Genomic DNA, 20,761 nt, shown 5'->3' with positions numbered 1-20,761 from the left:
ATATTTTACCCCTAAATGTGATTTTTACCGGGGAAGCCCCCCTGAAACGCGATTGGGCTTGTTTTGAGTAGCAATTGGGCGGGTTTTGTTGTGAAAACCTGGCAACCCTGGGCAGCGGGAAGCACAAACACCCCAGGCTTGTTCGAGATGCATCGGCGCTGCGTAGACCGATCCACGTATGATATAAAAAAAACACATGAGTGAATCAGAAGCATAAGGAGTCGTATGCTCTCGCTGGACTCGTTATCATACGGCGATCGGTCTGCACAGCACCGCTGCGAACAAGCCTTCCACCAACAATGCAAACGTTGCGTTACTATTGATTCACATGGTTTTACGATCCTACATCGGCATCAAAACACAACGAAAACACAGCGAATCCAACGCATTCATGCAGTTCGCCGTAATTTGTATAGACGGAGATTACAAACGAGCAGCAGCTGTTAGCTCCATTAGCTGCTATTTCAACAATGGCGGATCTCAAGTTTGTGTTGGTCTTGTTGACTCCGCCCCCAGCGCCTGACGTAATCGGTTCTTACTTCTAGCCCTGTTCTAGCCCAGCAATGTTTTGGTGCTACTTAAGAACCACTTTTTCTGGCTCGGAGCTGGGGCTTTGGGTGTGGAAACACAAAGAACCGATTTGAAACTAGGCTCTGGCTCTGATCTAGCTCTAGCACTGCCTTGGTGGAAAAGGGGTAAAAGTGACATTGCCATCTACTGGTCTGGTTGCTTAACTTGTTCCCTGCCAAACACCGAATTTTCCGTGTTTTCACGGTTATACGGTAGGGGGCACTATGACAAATCTTCTGAAAGATTTGCCTCATGCTAAAGGGTCGGGTGTATCTTTTGAATGAGATATGACCGAGTGTGTGCGTTCACGGAGCGGCGGGATCATCATTTCAGCGATTAAAACATTAAGATCAACTCTTTTCTTTACAAGAAGATATCGAATGACTTCAGAAGACACGCAACACAAGTTAATTCTTTTATACTGTTTTTGGTCAGTTTTTGCAATAAAAACCTGTGAGTGTACTTTTATTTGCCTGTTACGTGTTTTAGAATGTTGAGAAGTGGGTAGATTTAGGGTAGGAGTGGGGTTAGTTGCTCAAATATAAAAGTAGCCTATAAATATTTATAAAATCATGTCTACTTTAACAAATGCAAAGAATTAAATGCGTCTTGATCTGACGCATTGGGTAAACAACTGAAATCCATGGAGCAGAGGGGTCCTGACCAAGCGTTGTCGTGAGTGAGAACGTGTTGGATCAAAACACATGTGAAGAAGAAGCAGAAACAAGCGATATCATATGTCAGCAGATTCATATGTAAAATAACGGGATCATCAACATTAAACAGCATATAAATCAAAACTGTCTAATGTTACTGAATGAGATGTCGATCCAGGATAAACTCTAGGACTGTGAAGCTTTGGGGTGTTGATGGACTCCATCTGTGTTTTGATCTTCGGTTTAGTTTTTGATTCACGTTTTTGTTTTGTTTATGTCTTTATTTTATAGCTTTCATAATAAAGTTCCTGATTGTCATGCGACTCCATTATCATGTGATCATGTCATGTGCTTCCCTAGATCAGGGTTCCCTCGGTTCATGTGTCACGCTCTTATTGGTTCATTGTGTTCAGGTGTGTCTTTGTGTGTATATATAGCCCTCTCTTGACTAGCTTTGTTCATGTAACCGCTGTTGGTGAGTTTAGTTCATGGTTCAAGTCTTTGTTTATTTACATTTTGTCTACATTTATGTTAATAAACTGCACATGGGTTCTTCAAACTTGCCTCAGTGGATGTTCTTTACACTTTTACTAGCAGATAAAAAGTTCAAATTCACTTGTACATTGTGCATCTGTGTCATTTTGTGCAGATTTAATTGTAATATGTTTCTGATTGATCTGAAAATTTATATTGAAATGAAAATGGAAAATATGGAAAACTAATTCAGAATAGGCCTCTCTCTCTCTCTCTCTCTCTCTCTCTCTCTCTCTCTCTCTCTCTCTCTCTCTCTCTCTCTCTCTCTATATATATATATATATATATATATACACTATAAAAGTATCTCCAATGAAACAAAAATAGCAATGCTAGTTTTCCAGAGTTCATTCACTGTTTAGCTCCATGAAGTCAGAATGACACCAATGTTCAGTCTAATATAAATGTTGTATTCTCTCTCTCCCTCCTCTCTCTGTTTCTAGGAACCTTGGGAAATCTGGATTGAGAGTATCATGCCTTGGTCTGGGTGAGTGTTGCATTATATCAAAGCAGATATTTCCACATGCTGTATGTGTTCGGTGCAGTATCAGCAGACACAGTTTGTGGTTTAACAGTTCATTAATCATGACACCACGCTGACTTCTCTCTAGCAATTTCTCGCTTTCACAAACACACACACACACACACACACACACACACAATCTGGCTCTTGATGTCTGGGATAGGAGGACTGTGGGGTATAAGAATGCAATTACAAAAGCTGAACTTCAGTAACCGGAGTGGGCCAGTCAGCATCGGTTCCTCAGAGACGACAAAAGGCAGACTCAGCTTTCAGAGGGAAGCAGGCCAACGCTACAGGGACTCCATATGCCTGTGTGTGTGTGTCTTTAAAAGTGTATGCGTGCTACTAAATATAAAATTATCCAGGAAGATAAATAGCTCGAAATGCGAGGCTCGAGTAGGAGACACAGGTTTGAATCGCGCATGTCTGGTCATGATCACATTCTTCTCTCTCTCTCTCTCACTCTCTATCTCTCTATCTCTCTCTCTCTCTCTCTCTCTCTCCCTCCAACAATTTCCATCTTACTGTCAATAAAAAAGTGACAGACCCCAGAATAAATCTATCATATGTGTGCAACAGGTGGGTGGCAGGGCTGTTATGATACTGTCACAAGACAAACATTGCTAAATGCAGATTATAAAATCTAGTAGATCACTAAGATTTATAAGCATGCAGATTTTTATGAAAATATAAAATGACCATCTGTTTTTAGTCCAATTCTCACTATAAACTAACTATTAGCTATGACTCTTGCCTCAATAAACTCCTAATTACTGCTTATTAATAGTTATTAAGGTGTTAAATTTAGATTAAGGGATGTAGAATATGGTCATGCAAAATAAGGCATTAATGTGTGCTTTATAAGTACTAATAAACATCCAATATCCTAGTAATATGCTGGCTAATAAGCAACTAGTTAATAGTGAGAATTGGACACTTAAAGGGATCCCCTGGTGTTAAGACTTGTATGGCTTAATATAACATAAATTATGTCTCTTACTGAAATATGTTGTAGAAAACCCACGAAAGATCTAGGTTATTTTAAAGAAATCCATTACATATTTGGACAATGGGCGGCGCCATTTTGTTTGCGTTCAATGACGTAGAATGGTTGCACTCGGCAATCAACTGGCGCTACCTGTAGCTATTTTTACCACAACACGACTCGAAAAATGTTTCAGAGTTTAAAAAAAAAACAATTAATTGCATCTAAAACACACTCAAGCACACGTGCACACAAACTCACACACACACCAACAAATTCAGACTGCCGTTGAGCGTACATCGGCTGTACACTCGTCATTGCGGTGCAATGTGGGATTGAATGAGTGCACTCAATAACGTCCACTATGGTTTCGGACACCACTACAAATGGCGGTCCCCCAAATAATGCCCTGTTTAAGGGTATAGGGGGCGATTTCGGATTCAGCCAGGGAGAGTGCTGGCCTGCCGAATCGGAGCCAGTTGACAAGTCAACCCTCATGTATAACATTACAGCTGATTGAGCGTGTGTGTGTGCGCGCCGATCTGTTGGTGTGAGTGTGTGAGTTCGTGTACATGTGTTTTTAGTGAGTTTTAAATGCAATTACAACGCAATTAATTGGTTTTGTTTAACTCTGAAACATTTTTCGAGTTGTATTGTGGTAAAATATAGCTATGGGTAGCGCCAGTTGGTTGCCGAGTGCAACCATTCTACGTCCAAATATGTAATGGATTTTTTAAATAACCTAGATCTTTCATGGGTTTTCTACTACATATTTCAGTAAGAGACATAATTTATGTTATATTAAGCCATACAAGTCTTAACACCAGGGGATCCCTTTAAAGGTGCACTATATAAAATGTAAAATATCCAAAAACCACTTGGCCAGTGTTATATATTTTGTTCAGTTGAGTACTTACAATATCCCAAATGTTTCCAACTATTTGTAAATCGTGAGAAATTGCTATTTTAACCGAGGAACCGGGACATGTGAGGGCGTGGCCTGTCGATTGCGTCAGATCTGCGTTCCCCTCGGTTTCCTGTTTTATTCTGCAGAAACACTTTACTCTCACTAGGGCTGAACTATATGGACAAAATTTCATATCTCGATTTTCATGCCAGATATCTCGATATCGATACAATACGATATGACTACGTGTTAGGTGAAAACCAAGCATTTCTCAGAAAAATAAAAAGATCATAATACAAAAAATTTGGAAAGTATAGTTTTATTTTTAAGAACAAGTCATCAACATTAACATAAATTACCAAAAAATAAATTACAAATCAAACCTTTTACTGCAGCTCTGCTTTAACAATAAATAACAAATGCAGCAGCTGGTGGAACATTGAAAGTGCATTGAAGTGCAACAACATTTATATTTCAAACATATAAATTCACATAAGTACTAAAAAAACAATACATTTAGAGTTTGTAAAATACACACTGATGTCTATGGAAGAGGTAATAATAATCCTTTCCATTATAATTCGACACGTTTTATTCATATCAGATACACATTGTGTAAGTAACTTCAATGTTTACTCTATTCTATTCCCAGTTCACCAGCCACTTACTTTTAAGTATTTCGGGAGAAGTGGATGAATTCCCGTGTTGTAAACATAGAGGTTGTAAATCCAACAGATCCGATTCTCTGAACTGCATCTGCGGCACAAACTAACACGGCGGCGCCCATCGCGCATACAGCTCAACTAACGCCATCGTTATAAAGGTGTTTAAACAACAATATACTTCCACTTGCATGTATTTGACAATCGGAATATCAGATATTTCATGCCATAGCTAACACATTTGTGAATATTCTGAATAAAAAAGGAAAAAATGACATAAAAGCAGAATGAAAAGCATCATTCATTCAGTGCTGTTGCTGCTGCGGTGTGTCACGTGACAAGCAATGACGCGTCACCATGGAAACGCCGCTGATGTTTGTTGTGACTGCCAGAGTTGTATGCAGGGCGAGCGCGGAGAGGGGAAATCTATATCATCTATATCGTTGCTTTTTTCGATAGTAATATCTTGAAAGTTCATATCTAGATATAGATACGATAACGATATATCGTTCAGCCTTGCAGTGTGAACAAGTGTCATAGCAGCCGCTGAGAGAACGCACAGAGTAACGTCATCACATCATCAACACACTCAGATGTGTCTAATATGATCAACAGAGCTGCGTTTCCTCACACTCATGAGCGGAGGAGCGGAAGTGGCGCCGGCGACTGTGCCATAATAAAAGTCCCGCTGCTCGCGAGGCATGTTGCGTTCATCTTATTAACAATCGCCCCAGCGGTTCCTCAGCTCCACAACACTCGCTCCTGCTCTGCTTCAGACTACAGTAACGTTAATAATCACATCAACATGATTTCTGCCCGAGTCCTATCCCGATTCTTTCCCACCGGCTGTGAGCTGAAGACCACATGTCCCAAGATTCTGCGCCCAAATGTGCCGTCATCGAACTACGCCTTTGTTTTGAACAGGCGACCTCTAGCGGACGGAAAAGTTACATAGTGCAGCTTTAACTAAAGTGCATGTGAAGTCTGATGTCACCACTCTAAAACATTCTGTACCGTCTTTTTACCCTCCAAAACTATTCAGTACTTCCATACTGGCAGTCCTTTAAATGAAGCTATTCCATCTGATTTTTTCATTGAGATGACTAACAGTGGAAGCATACAGATTGTACTTGACTGAGAACAGCACAGGTGTTTCAGTACTAAATGTCCTAAAGCATGTGTTAGTCATGGTCAAGTCTCTGTGAGACAAATCGAAGGCTCATGTGCTGTGTCACGTCTGTATTGACAGCAGAGCACACCAGACAGGTCGAGGTGAGAGGGCAGCCTTGTCCGCCTCCACAACAAGTTGAGAATCTTTTATGTAACTCTGATTCCTCAAATCAAACACTGGAGAGAGAAAGGATATCTGACTCTCTTGCAGAGAAGGAACAGAATGAGTTAAATATAGAAAGCGGCAGGTTAAGTGTGCAGCAGAGAGACTGTGTGGGTTTGTTCGGAGGAAAAAGAACAGACTCACCTCACAGCCTTATTCAACGAAACACTATAACTTATATAAATATTACATATTCACAATGCTTCTTTCAAGTAGGGGTGGGATTTTATCGATAATGGAAATAAGTCGATATTTTGCGGAGTGTGTTTATTGTTGGTACCTTGTCAGGTTTAGGACTGCTGTGGAAAGAGACTCCTAAAGTTTTTTATATTCACAAATTCAGTGACACAAATCATCTTTTCCAATAAGATTTAATAGATTTTTACCGCATGGGCATTTTTACCTTTTATAAAGCCTTTTTTAAGCGAATAAAGGCCTGGTTTCACAGACAGGGCTTAGACTAAGCCAGAATTAGGCCTTAGTTCAATTAGAACATTTAAGTAGCTTTTATAAACATGCCTTAGAAAGAAAAAAAAACACTAATGGTTTGCATCTTCAGACAAAAAAATGGCACTGACATATTTTATGATATATAAGTTACTTACAGTTAAACAGCTCAAACATGCATTTTAGTCTGGGACTAGTTTAAACCTTGTCTGTGAAACCAGGGGTAAATTCTTACATTTAATCAGATTAGATTAGAATAATAAGACACAACAGAGCTGTTACCAATCAAATGAAATCAGTATCAACAAAATTCATCTTTGCAATGCAGAGGAAACTGAATCTGAAGTGGCATTTATATCCTTTACAGAGACTGTTTAATGAGCTCAGAGGGACATGAATGCATTTAACCTGCTGTTACTAATGCAGAAATAATGTTTAGATTTTTTAAACATAAAACGTTGAATATTGATATTTTGAAATGATTTTTTTTAATGAAAAGATCTCTAAATGTGAAATTAAAACCACCAGTAGGTGGCAGCGAGTCACTGTTAATGAGTGAGTTAAGAGTTTCAACCGATTCTTTCAAACGGCTGATTCATTCAGGAACAAAGCATTTTACTGTCTTAATGAGTGAGTCAATGAATCATTCATTCAAATGATTAATTCAAACGGCTGATTCATTCAGGAACGAAGCATTAAGGCCTGTTCACACTGCACGTTTATCGCCAACGTTTAAGCCTCTTGACTAAACAATGGGCGCCAATGTGAGTGTGCATACCGACGCGTAAAACGGCAGGCGTAAAAGCGTATTTTTAAAAAAAAACGCCTCGGGTTCGTTTTTTTATTTTGACGCGGCGCGTTAAAAACTGGCCGACCAATGAGATCGGCACTTTTGTTCACGTGCCTGGAGCTGCTGAAGTGACAGTAAAACACGACTGGATGGCGCTCAAGCACAAAACGGTCTTGCCGAGCACACATTGATACGACGAAGAAGTAGTAAGTAGACAAAGAAGAAAATGAGCTGATAATGCTGTCTGTCTGCCAGTTAGCAAAAAGTGTGTGAATGGTTTTGGCGATAGACATAATATATCTGTGGTTTTGGCAAGCACGTAAATACTGTCCCTTTTCTTCTTCTGTGTTACAAGCGAGTGTCAGAAGCGTAAAGTGCCGCAGCACCACCTTGTGTACCGGGAGCGCTATCTACAGAATGTGCACGTTCACTCGGCGCATTGCCAGTGAAAATCGCTTGGGTGTGAACACTCAAGACGCGCCGAAAAACGTCACGAAAAATGCTGGCAATAAGCGCGCGCGATATTCGTCCCGGTGTGTACAGGCCTTAAGACTGTCTGAATGAGTGAGTCATTGAAACATTAATTCAAACGATTCATTCAAACGGCTGATTCATTCAGGAATGAAGCATTTGACTGTCTGAATTGATGAGTCATTGAATCATTCATTCAAACAATTCATTCAAACAGCTGATTCATTCAGGAACGAAGCATTTGACTGTCTTAATGAGTGAGTCATTGAATCATTCATTCAAACGATTAATTCAAATGGCTGATTCATTCAGGAACGAAGTATTAGACTGTCTGAATGAGTGAGTCATTGAATCATTCATTCAAACAATTCATTCAAATGGCTAAATCATTCAGGAATGAAGCATTTGACTGTCTGAATGAGTGAGTCATTGAATCATTCATTCAAACGGCTGATTCATTCAGGAACGAAGCATTTGACTGTCCTAATGAGTGAGTCATTGACTCATTCATTCAAACGATTCATACAAACGGCTGATTCATTCAGGAACGAAGCATTTGAAGTCCATAAAAGTGCATCTGTCATCATATAACTGCTCCACACGGCTCCGGGGGTTAGTAAAGGCCTTCTGAAGTGAATCGATGCGTTTGTTTACGAAAAATATCCATATTTAAAACTTTATAAAGTAAATGATCTAGCTTCCGGCCGATCGCCTTCCATATTCAACTTACGGAAAAACTGTAATACCTCTCGCAGTTCAAAATGCTTACGCTACGTCTAACGAGTGTAACTGGTGTGCAATGTCTTCAGACGTAGCGTAAGCATTTTGAACTGCTAGAGGCGCTGTGATATTGATTAACTATTAATGCTATTAAATACTAAATGTTATAAGACATACAGAGGTATTTTGCCCATTATCTTGAATATTGCATTCTAAAAGCATTTTAATAGACTAAATCACAATGCGTAAGCGCACTATAACCTACTAGACTACATCACGTGTGCACTCTCTAGGTGTGTTTTTGTAAAGTGAGGAACATACTCGATAATGTCAGACTGCACATGGTGAAAACAACATTCATGATATTATCATTGATGATATATATTGCACACCCCTAAAGTAACTTTGACAGTTGACAAAAATGAACGATTCATTAGTTTGTCACAATTCTGCTTTACCTATTTCATTAATTGTTGTAAGCCAAAATAAATCAATTTTGCAGGAGAAGATTCCTTGGGTGAAGATGATAGTTGGAGTTGGAGTTGGTGGAGGTATGTGTCCAGGGAGAATTTTTATATGAGCAAAATTGAGGGCAGCCGCCCAGGAAGCCGTCTCATGCAAAGGTCAGCATGCTGCCAACTGGCTATCTCCCATAATGCCACAAGTGCACAAAACGGGTGGTGCTACACCAATGTTTAGGCAGGGAGCCCGCTCAGAGACGACTGCCTACCGCGGGTCCTGCCAAACTGCATTAGGGGAAGCAGGAGTACACCGACAGCTCCATGACACTGCAGAGCACGTCAGATGAGATAGTTATTCAAAACAAACAGCTTTAAATATAAGCTCTTTAGTCATTTCTCTGTGATTTAGTGGCATTGGATTGAAAGGTTTGGTAGTCTCTGATAACCCCTGGAAAGGCTTTGGGCAGTTCACCTGGGGTCACAAACTTCGTCTTTAGACACTATAGGTGCATTCAGGGCTTGACATTAACACCCGCCAAATGCGTGTGTATTTCAGCAGTGGCGTGTAACATAGTCTCTAGCAACTTTGGCAGGTTGAATTATATATATAATGTACACATTTTTGAATTGTAACTGTCTTTTAAAAAGGCATCTGAAATAATAAACTAAGTGCAACGTGGCATATAGATTTTAATATAGATTTTAACATATAAAATATAGATTTTTCGTTACATATCGATATGGAAATATCTGAAGCTCCTCCAATACTCGTTTTCCACTGAATACAACACCAGCAGCTCTTTCTTTCCTATAGCGAGTTACACGCAAACCTGCCTCAGATGAATATTGTTAGCATTTTTTCTTCATGGGATTGCGTGTATTGTGCATAATTTTACTCGCAGATTTTGTGTTCACACCCAAAGTGCGCTCACATAAAGCCAGAGAAGAATACTTTACTATTTATTTTTGTGTCGACTTTTTACTTTTACTCCTTACATTTTAACACAAATATCGGTACTTTCTACTCCTTACATTTTACAAAATTGGCTCGTTACTTTAGTTTCAAATAATTTCAGTGGAGTTAACGTTATTATTTTTTGCATCATCAATACCGAATTCAATCTAATTAGATGGGAATATACGTTGCACTTGACGCACCACTACAAGACGTCTTAACAGATTCGCGGGAAATCATTGCGGCTTGATGGCGGTAACATTAGCATGTAGAATGGACGGCAGCAACATTATTGAAGACAAGCAGACAAGCAGCAAGACATTCCCAATCATCCTTGGCCTTATCTGAGAGAGATGTTTGAGATTGTAGGCATCAAGAATGACTCCTGGCGAATGTGCGGCAAATTGTGCCAACCAAAACACCACGAACTGCTGGCTTTCAAGAATTCACCATCAAATTTTCTCTAACTTTTATAGCACTTCAATTGTAAAAATTGTGAGACTTATTATTATTATTATTATTATTAGCACTCCATGTTCAAAGTTTTAGGCCTATTGGCAGACATTCATTTAAAATATAGGCAATGGCATATTTTTCCAAATCCACATAAGTTTCTCAGCTTGCACTCTAGTAGCCTAACCTTTGTGTGGTCCAGGTAGCTTTACATAAAAAATGGTTGTCATTCGCAGGGCTACTTTTACTTTTATACTTTATAAAGGGTTAGTTCACCCAAAAATAAAAATTCTGTCATTAATTACTTACTCTCATGTCGTTCGACACCCGTAAGACCTCGTCTCAGGGGGATATGAGGGGGGAAAGTACCATAATTTGAATATACTACCGGTTTCTACTGATACAAAGCCTAATGCTAAATCACTGAAGTAACCCTTTAAATGGTGTAATATTTGTGAATTTGATTATTATCCATTTCTTTGCGAGTGCCGTCAAGATTAATCTCTGGTGCCGTGCACTTGGCGCGAGAGCCCGCCCACACGCTGTTCTGATTGGCTGTGGTTTTTGATTGATTTGTCGCATCTCGTAATCGCGTCGCCTCTGGTGTGGACAGACAAGTCATAGATATACATAATAAAGGCTAGATGTCTCGTCCGCGCTGCTGGCCAATGGAGGTCGACGTCCGCACCTGGCGGCCATCTTGTCACAGTCAGCTCGCTCCCTCGTAACATTGTGTTTTCATGATGCTTGCACTTTTTAAATAACCATAACTTGCTCAATTTTCTACCAATTTTCTGTTTGGTTTGTTATAAACGTCAGAGATGTAGTTATGACACTGCATACTTATGAAAAATTATTAATAATTTGTTCAAGCATCCAGAATTATAGCCACGTAAATTAACATTTGTGTGAAACCAAACCTTTTGTAAATCCATCAAGATTTCAGTGAGATAAGAGTATTTGTGTTCAGATCACTCGCCTGTGACAAGATGGCCGCCGGTGATGACATCTAGCCTTTATTATGTATTTCTATGAGACAAGTTGCTTGTCGCTGGAATCTTATCGCGTCGCGTGTAGTTAGGACAGGGTGTGAACGCGACCGGAGATGACGGAGAAACACACAGAGAGCATCAGCTTTAGTTTCTGCTCTGACAGACACAAGACCAGCATGTGTTGGAAATCAGGAATAGTGAGAGAACATTGTGCTTGGTACGTTTTCCTCTTCAAACCAAACTGGGCTCCTCAGTTGACAAAGTTTACATCCCGTCTGGCTAGTGCGCTTCCCATGTTTACGCGTTAGGTCAGTAGGCGGAGATTAGACAAGCTCAAAACTTGTGATCTGATCGACCAAAACGCATCTTAAAGGGTTAGTTCACCCAAAAATGAAAATTCTGTCATTAAATTACTCACCCTCATGTCGTTCGACACCCGTAAGACCTCGGTTGATCCTCGGAACACAAATGAAGATATTTTAGTTGAAATCTGATGCCTCTGAAAGGCCTCCATTGGCACAATGCACGGTTCACTCTCAAGACCCTTAAAAGGCACTAAAGACGTCGTTACAAAGTCCATCTCACTACAGTGGTTCTACAATAACTTTATGAAGCGACGACAATAGATTTTGTGCGCAAAAACAACCCTAAATAACGACTTATATAGTGATGACCGATTTCAAAACACAGCATCATGAAGCTTCGAAGCGTTATGAATCAGTGAGTCGATTCAGCGGTTTGAATCACCAAAGTCACGTGATTTCATCAGTTTGGCGGTTTGACACGCGATCTGAATTTATGGGTCTTGAGAGTGTACAGTGCCAATGGAGGCCTTTCTGAGCCATCGAATTTCAACTAAAATATCTTCATTTGTGTTCCGAAGATGAACGGAGGTCTTACGGGTGTCGAACGACATGAGGGGAAGACAGAATTTTCATTTTTGGGTGAACTAACCCTTTAAGTAAATTTCCAAGCCTGTACTTTGTTACTTTTACTTGAGTAAAGAAGTTAAATCATAACTTCTACTTTTACCAGAGTATTTTTTAACACTTCATTTTTTAAGTATCTGTACTTCTACTTGAGTACGGGATCAGTACTTTTGCTATCTCTGCATAAAGCTGCCTCTAAGGACTAAATTGAGTTCTTTTTGGCTGCTTATTTCACTGAAAGTGCATTCTGATAACCGATATTGATTTTAAATCACCAAAACAAACACGCCCCTATTTTGATAGCTCCGCCCCACACACATACGTAACCCAGGCAACGGCTATAGCGGAATCTGCTGTGCCAGACGGCCAAGGGTATGATGTCATCAATAAGTGAAAGCAATGTGTGTTACTATGATAATCCAGGTCGAATGTTCAGTGAAAAAGTCATCCCTTACATCCCAAAAACACAAACACAGTTCTCATGAGCAACTTGACAGCACGAACACGACAGACCAACTAACAAACATATTACAAATACGACAAGATTAGAGGGCTATATCGATCACGAAAAGAGGAACCAAAGGAAACAAACGTATATTAGGTGTTATTGTCTTACTTTTCGGACACATTTGGGAACTGGCGCTTGAAACAGAAAATGAATGGGTCTTTATCATCGCTGAAGTGAACGATGATACAATTGCAAATGGACAAGCAAGCGACAGAGCCGGACAAATGCCGGCATTTAGTAGTTCTGTGAAACAAAACAAAACCAATGTTACTCGCCTATCGAGAAAAAAGAAAGCAACCTCGGCGTCCGATTGCAGGCCTTAGCGCTCCTTGAGTAAGCCTTCTTTTGTTCCACAGACTTTTTCCACATTTGTTTTTTATCTGCCATCTCTCTCTTTCTGTCATCACTCGCCTGTGTCATGTCTTTTGAATAATGACGTGCACTGAGCGATCTCTTCTACCCGTCATTAGTAGACACGCCCCTTACTGCTGATTGGCTACAAGTTTGTTTTGGTCCATGGCCCGAGATACTTTACTAAAGCAGATTTGAAATACCACTTACCCCACCTTTAAACAGTCAAACACACAAAATAATGTCAAAATGCTGTGAGTATTCACGTAAACACAGTCCGTTCTGTTTTAAGTGAAAATAAACAGTTGAGAAAGAAAACGCATGTGTAACAGTGTAATTGATCTGTGCGTCAGGTCTTAAAGTGACAGCAGGTTTATTAATTATGAGATGATATTAAAAATATCTATGTGGCCGTTTTTCCGCCAAGGTGTGAATGTTGTGGTCAGTGAAAATGCTGAGTGGCTAGTAACTTTGGAAAACCACGAGCCACAGTGACTGGAGAGCAAAAAAGTTAATGTCAAGCCAGAATTAGCATAATTACCATAATTATGAGATTCCAGCTTGTAAAATTTCAAATTCTCTGAGATTAATTTAGGCACTGACAGTGTTACCATAGAAAAGCTTCATTCTGAACATCTCAGAGTAGAATGTCACATAATTACGGTAATTATGATATGGAGTGAACGCAGCATTAGTTCAACGATCCTGATTAGTTCATTTCTCTAATGACGCGCGCCGGTTAAACAGCAAGTTATATGTCACTGTACAGGAAACGTTCTCAAGGTTGTCAGCGTGCCCGTATTATTGATCATGTTTGAGATACGTGATGTACTGTAGCCAGGGCCGGCCCGTGGCATAGGCGGAATAGGCAAATGCTAGGGGCGCCACTCATCCATAGGGGCGCCAAAATGTATTACTGATACTATTTTATTCATATTAATTTGAAATATGACCAAATAAAGCGCAAAAAACCTTAACTAAGTCCCCCGCCTCTTCCCGGTCCGCCTCATCAATCTCTCCCGCCGAGCTACTTGAAGTGCGTCAGAAATATAACGCGCGATCAGTTTAACTTATGGAATTTGTTGTGTCGCGTCGCCTCTCGCAGCACCTAATGTAGAGTAGACAGGATTGCTTTCATTTTTTAGGGTGCTTGGCCGCTCGCTCCAGGTGTAGACACGGTGAAAGTTGCCTGATAATTTATGACGGATTACCGAAATGTAGTGTCATAAAAAACAGAAGCCCTCTGATGCAGGCAAGATAAGGGAAACACTGCAAAAATGCTCTTCTTATGTAGTATTTTTGTCTTGTTTCTAGTCTAAATATCTAAAAATTCTTAAACCAAGATGCATTTACTAGATAAGTAAAATAATATTTTTTCTTAAGTGAGTTCATGCTTAAAACAAGCTAAATTATCTTCCAATGGGGTGAGAAAAATAATCTTGTTTCTGATTAAAATCTTATTTCTGTCCCAAACAGAAATAAGATAATTCTTCTCACCCCATTTGGCAGATAATTGTGCTAGTTTTAAGCTAAAACTCACTTCATTTTGATTCCCCCCCCCCAGAAAACAAGGACAAAATTATCTAATGTCATTTTACTAGTAAATACATCTTGATTTAAGAATTTTTTGATGTTTAGACTGGACACAAGAAAAAAAAACTAAATAAGAAGAACATTTTTTGCAGTGTAAAGACAGAGGTAAAGTGGTGTAATGAATGAACAGTTTATTTAATTGTAGGCTATAGTAGTAAAATACTAATGTACGCTAATTAATTCCAGTTTTACCTTAAGTTTTCTGGGTTCTCCAGTGGCCACAGAAAGTGTATTTTGTCAAAAAAAAATTATATCTGATTGTTAAACGCATGTAAAATCACTTTTTTAATAGCCTAATGTTTTTATTCTACAGTTGTGCAGTTTTAAGGGGACATATGGACATTTTAAAAAGTATTTGCCGAAATTAGTAATGATATTTATATACAGGTTTATTTAAAATAGCAACATTTTATGTAAATTTCACATTAAATATCTAAATTTCTCAGTTTAATTCATGGTGAAAACATGAATGTGCATATTAGTGGAAGTTTGCTGCCATCTACTGGAAAACAAACACTTTTGCTAGATCTCAATAGTTTGTGCATGAATGCTAGATGCAATTACTTGTTATTTGTGTTTAGGCTGTAATGTGGCGTAGATGCTATTTTTGTATAGTTTAACTATCATCAGCCTTTTAAAAAAATTAAATAATAATAATATCATGAACATAATGATGGGGTAGAATGGACTGGACATCATATAAAATGTAGTGCTAAACCTTGATACAAGGGGCACCGAGTAAAATCTTGCCTAGGGCAGCAAATTGGTCAGGGCCGGCCCTGACTGTAGCAATAGGTCTGTTTGAGCACAAAACAAACATGGCAATTCCCTAATGCAGAGCAATCAAGGCTAATGAGATGGGCGGAAATGAAAGCAAAGAACTTATCGAATTCCCCATATTTCTTTCAGCCCTTCTCTCTTACTTTTTCTTCTTTTCCCAGGTTATTTGTTACTTGTTGCAATCTGCTCATTGATGAATCAGAGAGATTCTGACAGCTGGATGTAGTTGCGAAGTAACTTCCAGGTTTGCCTCTAATGTACACACACACACACAACAAAAGAAACGTTTGATTTCTTTCCTACATTGGCCTTCGATTCATTTCCCACACCCTGAGGAGGAATCAAACTCACCTCAAAATGTCACTCATGAAAAAACGTGTATTTCTGTAAACACCTCAGAATTTCGTCATCCTGCAGCTCTTGTAATCGCGTCCCTCAGGCTGAGGTTAAACAGACGGGCTTGAAGTGCAGTTCAACAGTGTATTTTTTGTGATGGTTAGAGAGGGAAGAGTTTGATCCCTATGCCGGTTTTGGTGTGTACCAGAACAGTGATTTCACGAGGCAGTGCTGGTCCTACCTGATCTGGCAGCATCAGCTCACAATTGTGATGAAATCCACCAGAGAGAAAGTTCAAGGTGTTTATCTGGTGAATTTTATTTGATTTTGAGCAAAGGCCTGTGGAGTTTTTTTGAGAGGGTGTTGATTTAAATATGAATATTAATGCATCTAATGCTACTAAAATATAGTTTAAATAGTTAGTTAGTAAGTTAGTTATTAGAAAGTGTTACCCTTTAACTTTTTTTTAAACTATCATTAATAAATCATTAACAAACATTATATAATACTTAACAGATAATTAGTTAATATACACCGATCAGGCATTACATTATGACCTAATCTTGCGTTGGTCCCCCTATTGCTGCCAAAACAGCCCTGACCCTTCGAGGCATGGACTCCTCTAGACCCCTGAAGGTGTGCTGTGGTATCTGGCACCAAGCTGTTAGCAGCAGATCCTTTAAGTCCTGTAAGTTACGAGGTAGGGCCTCCATGGATCGGACTTGTTTATTCAGCACATCCCACAGATGCTCGATTGGATTGAAATCTGGGGAATTTGGAGGCCAAGTCAACACCTCAAACTTGTGCTCCTCAAACCATTCCTGAACCATTTTTGCTTTGTGGTGGCGCATTATCTGCTGAAAGAGTCACAGCCACCAGGGAATACCGTTTCCATGAAAGGCTGGACATGGTGTCATCAATGCTTAGGTATGTGATACGTGTCAAAGTAACATCCACATGGATGGAGGACCCAAGGTTTCCCAGCAGAACATTGCCCAAAGCATCACTGCCTCCACCGGCTTGCCTTCTTCCCATAATGCACCTGGTGCCATGTGTTCCCCAGGTAAGCGACACACACACACACCCGCCCATCAACGTGATGTAACAGAAAATGTGATTCATTAGACCAGGCCACCTTCTTCCATTGCTCTGTGGTCCAGTTCTGATGCTCATGTGCCACTATTGGTGCTTTGGGTGGGGTCAGGGGTCAGCATGGGCACTGGTCAGCGGCTGTGCCGCCCCATACGCAACAAACTGAGATGCTCTGTGTATTCTGACACCTTTCTATCAGAACCAGCATTAACTTCTTGAGCAGTTTGAGCTCCAGTAGCTCGTCTGTTTGATCGGACCACACGGGCCAGCCTTCGCTCCCCACGTGCATCAATGAGCCTCGGCCGCCCATGACCCTGTGGCCGGTTCTCCACTGGTCCTCCATGACCCTGTGGCCGGTTCTCCACTGGTCCTTCATGACCCTGTGGCCGGTTCTCCACTGGTCCTCCATGACCCTGTGGCCGGTTCTCCACTGGTCCTCCATGACCCTGTGGCCGGTTCTCCACTGGTCCTTCATGACCCTGTGGCCGGTTCTCCACTGGTCCTTCATGACCCTGTGGTCGGTTCTCCACTGGTCCTTCATGACCCTGTGGCCGGTTCTCCACTGGTCCTCCATGACCCTGTGGCCGGTTCTCCACTGGTCCTCCATGACCCTGTGGCCGGTTCTCCACTGGTCCTTCATGACCCTGTGGCCGGTTCTCCACTGGTCCTTCATGACCCTGTGGCCGGTTCTCCACTGGTCCTTCATGACCCTGTGGCCGGTTCTCCTCTGGTCCTTCATGACCCTGTGGCCGGTTCTCCACTGGTCCTTCATGACCCTGTGGCCGGTTCTCCACTGGTCCTTCATGACCCTGTGGCCGGTTCTCCACTGTTCCTCCATGACCCTGTGGCCGGTTCTCCACTGGTCCTTCATGACCCTGTGGCCGGTTCTCCACTGGTCCTTCATGACCCTGTGGCCGGTTCTCCACTGTTCCTCCATGACCCTGTGGCCGGTTCTCCACTGTTCCTCCATGACCCTGTGGCCGGTTCTCCACTGTTCCTCCATGACCCTGTGGCCGGTTCTCCACTGTTCCTCCATGACCCTGTGGCCGGTTCTCCACTGTTCCTCCATGACCCTGTGGCCGGTTCTCCACTGGTCCTTCATGACCCTGTGGCCGGTTCTCCACTGGTCCTTCATGACCCTGTGGCCGGTTCTCCACTGGTCCTTCATGACCCTGTGGCCGGTTCTCCACTGGTCCTTCATGACCCTGTGGCCGGTTCTCCACTGGTCCTTCATGACCCTGTGGCCGGTTCTCCACTGGTCCTTCATGACCCTGTGGCCGGTTCTCCACTGGTCCTTCATGACCCTGTGGCCGGTTCTCCACTGGTCCTCCATGACCCTGTGGCCGGTTCTCCACTGGTCCTTCATGACCCTGTGGCCGGTTCTCCACTGGTCCTCCATGACCCTGTGGCCGGTTCTCCACTGGTCCTTCATGACCCTGTGGCCGGTTCTCCACTGGTCCTCCATGACCCTGTGGCCAGTTCTTCACTGGTCCTTCATGACCCTGTGGCCGGTTCTTCACTGGTCCTTCATGACCCTGTGGCCGGTTCTCCACTGGTCCTTCATGACCCTGTGGCCGGTTCTCCACTGTTCCTTCCCTGGAGCACTTTTCAGAGGTGTGGACTCGAGTCATGTGACTTGGACTCGAGTCAGACTCGAGTCATGAATTTGATGACTTCAGACTCGACTCGACAAAATGTACAAAGACTTGCAACTCGACTTGGACTTTAACATCAATGACTCGTGACTTCACTTGGACTTGCGCCTTTTGACTCGAGAAGACTTGCTACTTCCCATGAAAACCTGGGGGGAAATTTTTTTTCACACGGCCGCGCCGCTCTTAGTGTATCTGCATCTGTGAAAAAAATGTGCACCGCCTGTATGCATGCAGAGAGAGAGAGAGCACGCGCGCTGCCTGCGACATTCGGTTTTGTGTTTTGACGAGCCTGTAATGCATTGAAGCAGCTCAGTGTTTTCTTCTTATTTGATCACATACTAAAATCACACGTTACCGCCATCTATTGTTTCATCGCTCATCTTGCGGCTTTGCGGTTCACAGAGATTGTCTGATGATTATGTAAAGGACGTACAGGAGTGGGTTGAAAACTTCACACGAATCATCTAGTAAAGGTTACACTTGATTTATAGCCTACCAACAAAAGATTAAAACGCTGTCTGCATCGAAGACTTCAACAGCTAGGTAAATAATAGCCTTTTAAATTGATTATCCTGCTATATGTATATGTATATGTATATGTGTATATATATATATATATATATATATATATATATATATATATATATATATATATATATATATGTATATGTATATATATGTATATATATATATATATATATATATATATATATATATATATATATATATATATATATATATATATATATATATATATATATATATATATATATATATAATATATATATTCGCCATAGTGTAATCTGTCCCACCAATTTTATAAAGAACCTGAAAGATCACTAATGTGGACTGGAGTTTGCGTCATTGCACTGGCAAAGCATCTGTCAATTGAACAGAAACAATATTGTGATATAGTTTAGTGCACTTATCCCACGGCAAAGGCTCTGATCAAATTAAATAGGTCGCGCAGGTTTCAAAATGAAGTGCACAATGTTCACGCAAGCAGCGCATGGTTCACGTCTTTACCTGCATTTTTGTCTTCCTCCTGTGTATCAAAGTTGCTTATATTTGGTTCTTGCATTGATCTGACATGACATTTGTAGCGATTTTGCACTTTGACAGTCAGTTTGAGGTTTAGACTACATTTGAGTATTGTATATTTGGATAGTTGCCGGTCTCTCCCAGTTTTTCAGAAGTGATAATTTTGAGGAGTGAGGATTTTATTGATGACATGTTTAAGTTAGCCCTAAAAGGACCCATGTCTATTTGAAAGTTAAACTGTTTTGCAATATGAGGTCAATACAATACAGGACTGAAGCTGCTGTGCATTGTTCTAGTGCAATATGCTGTTGAAATACAAGCATTTTTTGTGAAAATTTAAATGTTCTGTTTTTTACTGTATTTGATTAATGTCATTGCATAAAAAGAGGTTTTAATAAATACAAATCTAACAGACATACAGGATTTGAATACATTTTATTTCTGTGGTAAGAGGACTTGAAATGACTCGAAACTAAAATGGTAGGACTTTGGACTCGACTTGAGACTTGCTGGCTTTGACTTTTGACTCGACTCGGGACTTGCCTCATCTTTGACTCGACTTGACTTGGGACTCGAGGGCAAAGACTTGAGACTTACTTGTGACTTGCATAACAATGACTTTGTCCCACCTCTGGCACTTTTGATAGAGACTGACCACTGCAGAGCGGGAACACCCCACAAGAGCTGCAGTTTTGGAGATGCTCTGACCCAGTCGTCTAGCCGTCACAATCTGGCCCTTGTCAAACTCGCTCAAATCCTTACGCTTGCCCATTTTTCCTGCTTCTAACACATCAACTTTGAGGACAAAATGTTCACTTGCTGCCTAATATATCCCACCCACTAACAGGTGATGAAGAGATCATCAGTGTTATTCACTTCAGCGGTCATAATGTTATGCCTGATCGGTGAATATTCACATAGCTAGAAATGTGAGATAATGTGGAACTTATTAAACATTCCTTAATGTTTAGTGACATATTAATAATTATTTTAATCACTGTGAACCGTTGAGATTTT

General features: G+C 40.8%; 1 protein-coding gene across 4 annotated transcripts in view; it reads left to right on the top strand.

Moving 5' to 3' along the window:
* kcnab1a (potassium voltage-gated channel subfamily A regulatory beta subunit 1a) overlaps positions 1–20,761 on the top strand; it is a gene marked incomplete at both ends in the record, with an annotated part of 179,998 nt that overhangs the window by 118,710 nt on the left and 40,527 nt on the right. For all 4 annotated transcript variants that reach the window (XM_079825788.1, XM_079825789.1, XM_079825791.1 and 1 more), the window contains one exon: positions 2,204–2,247. In XM_079825788.1, the coding sequence (XP_079681914.1) occupies positions 2,204–2,247 (44 nt within the window). The remainder of the gene's footprint in view (positions 1–2,203; positions 2,248–20,761) is intronic.

Source organism: Gobio gobio (assembly GCF_949357685.1).
Source record: "Gobio gobio genome assembly, chromosome: 9".
Classification (NCBI taxonomy): Eukaryota; Metazoa; Chordata; class Actinopteri; order Cypriniformes; family Gobionidae; genus Gobio; species Gobio gobio.
Note: the sequence above shows the minus strand (reverse complement) of the source record. Positions and strands in the feature narration are given on the sequence as shown.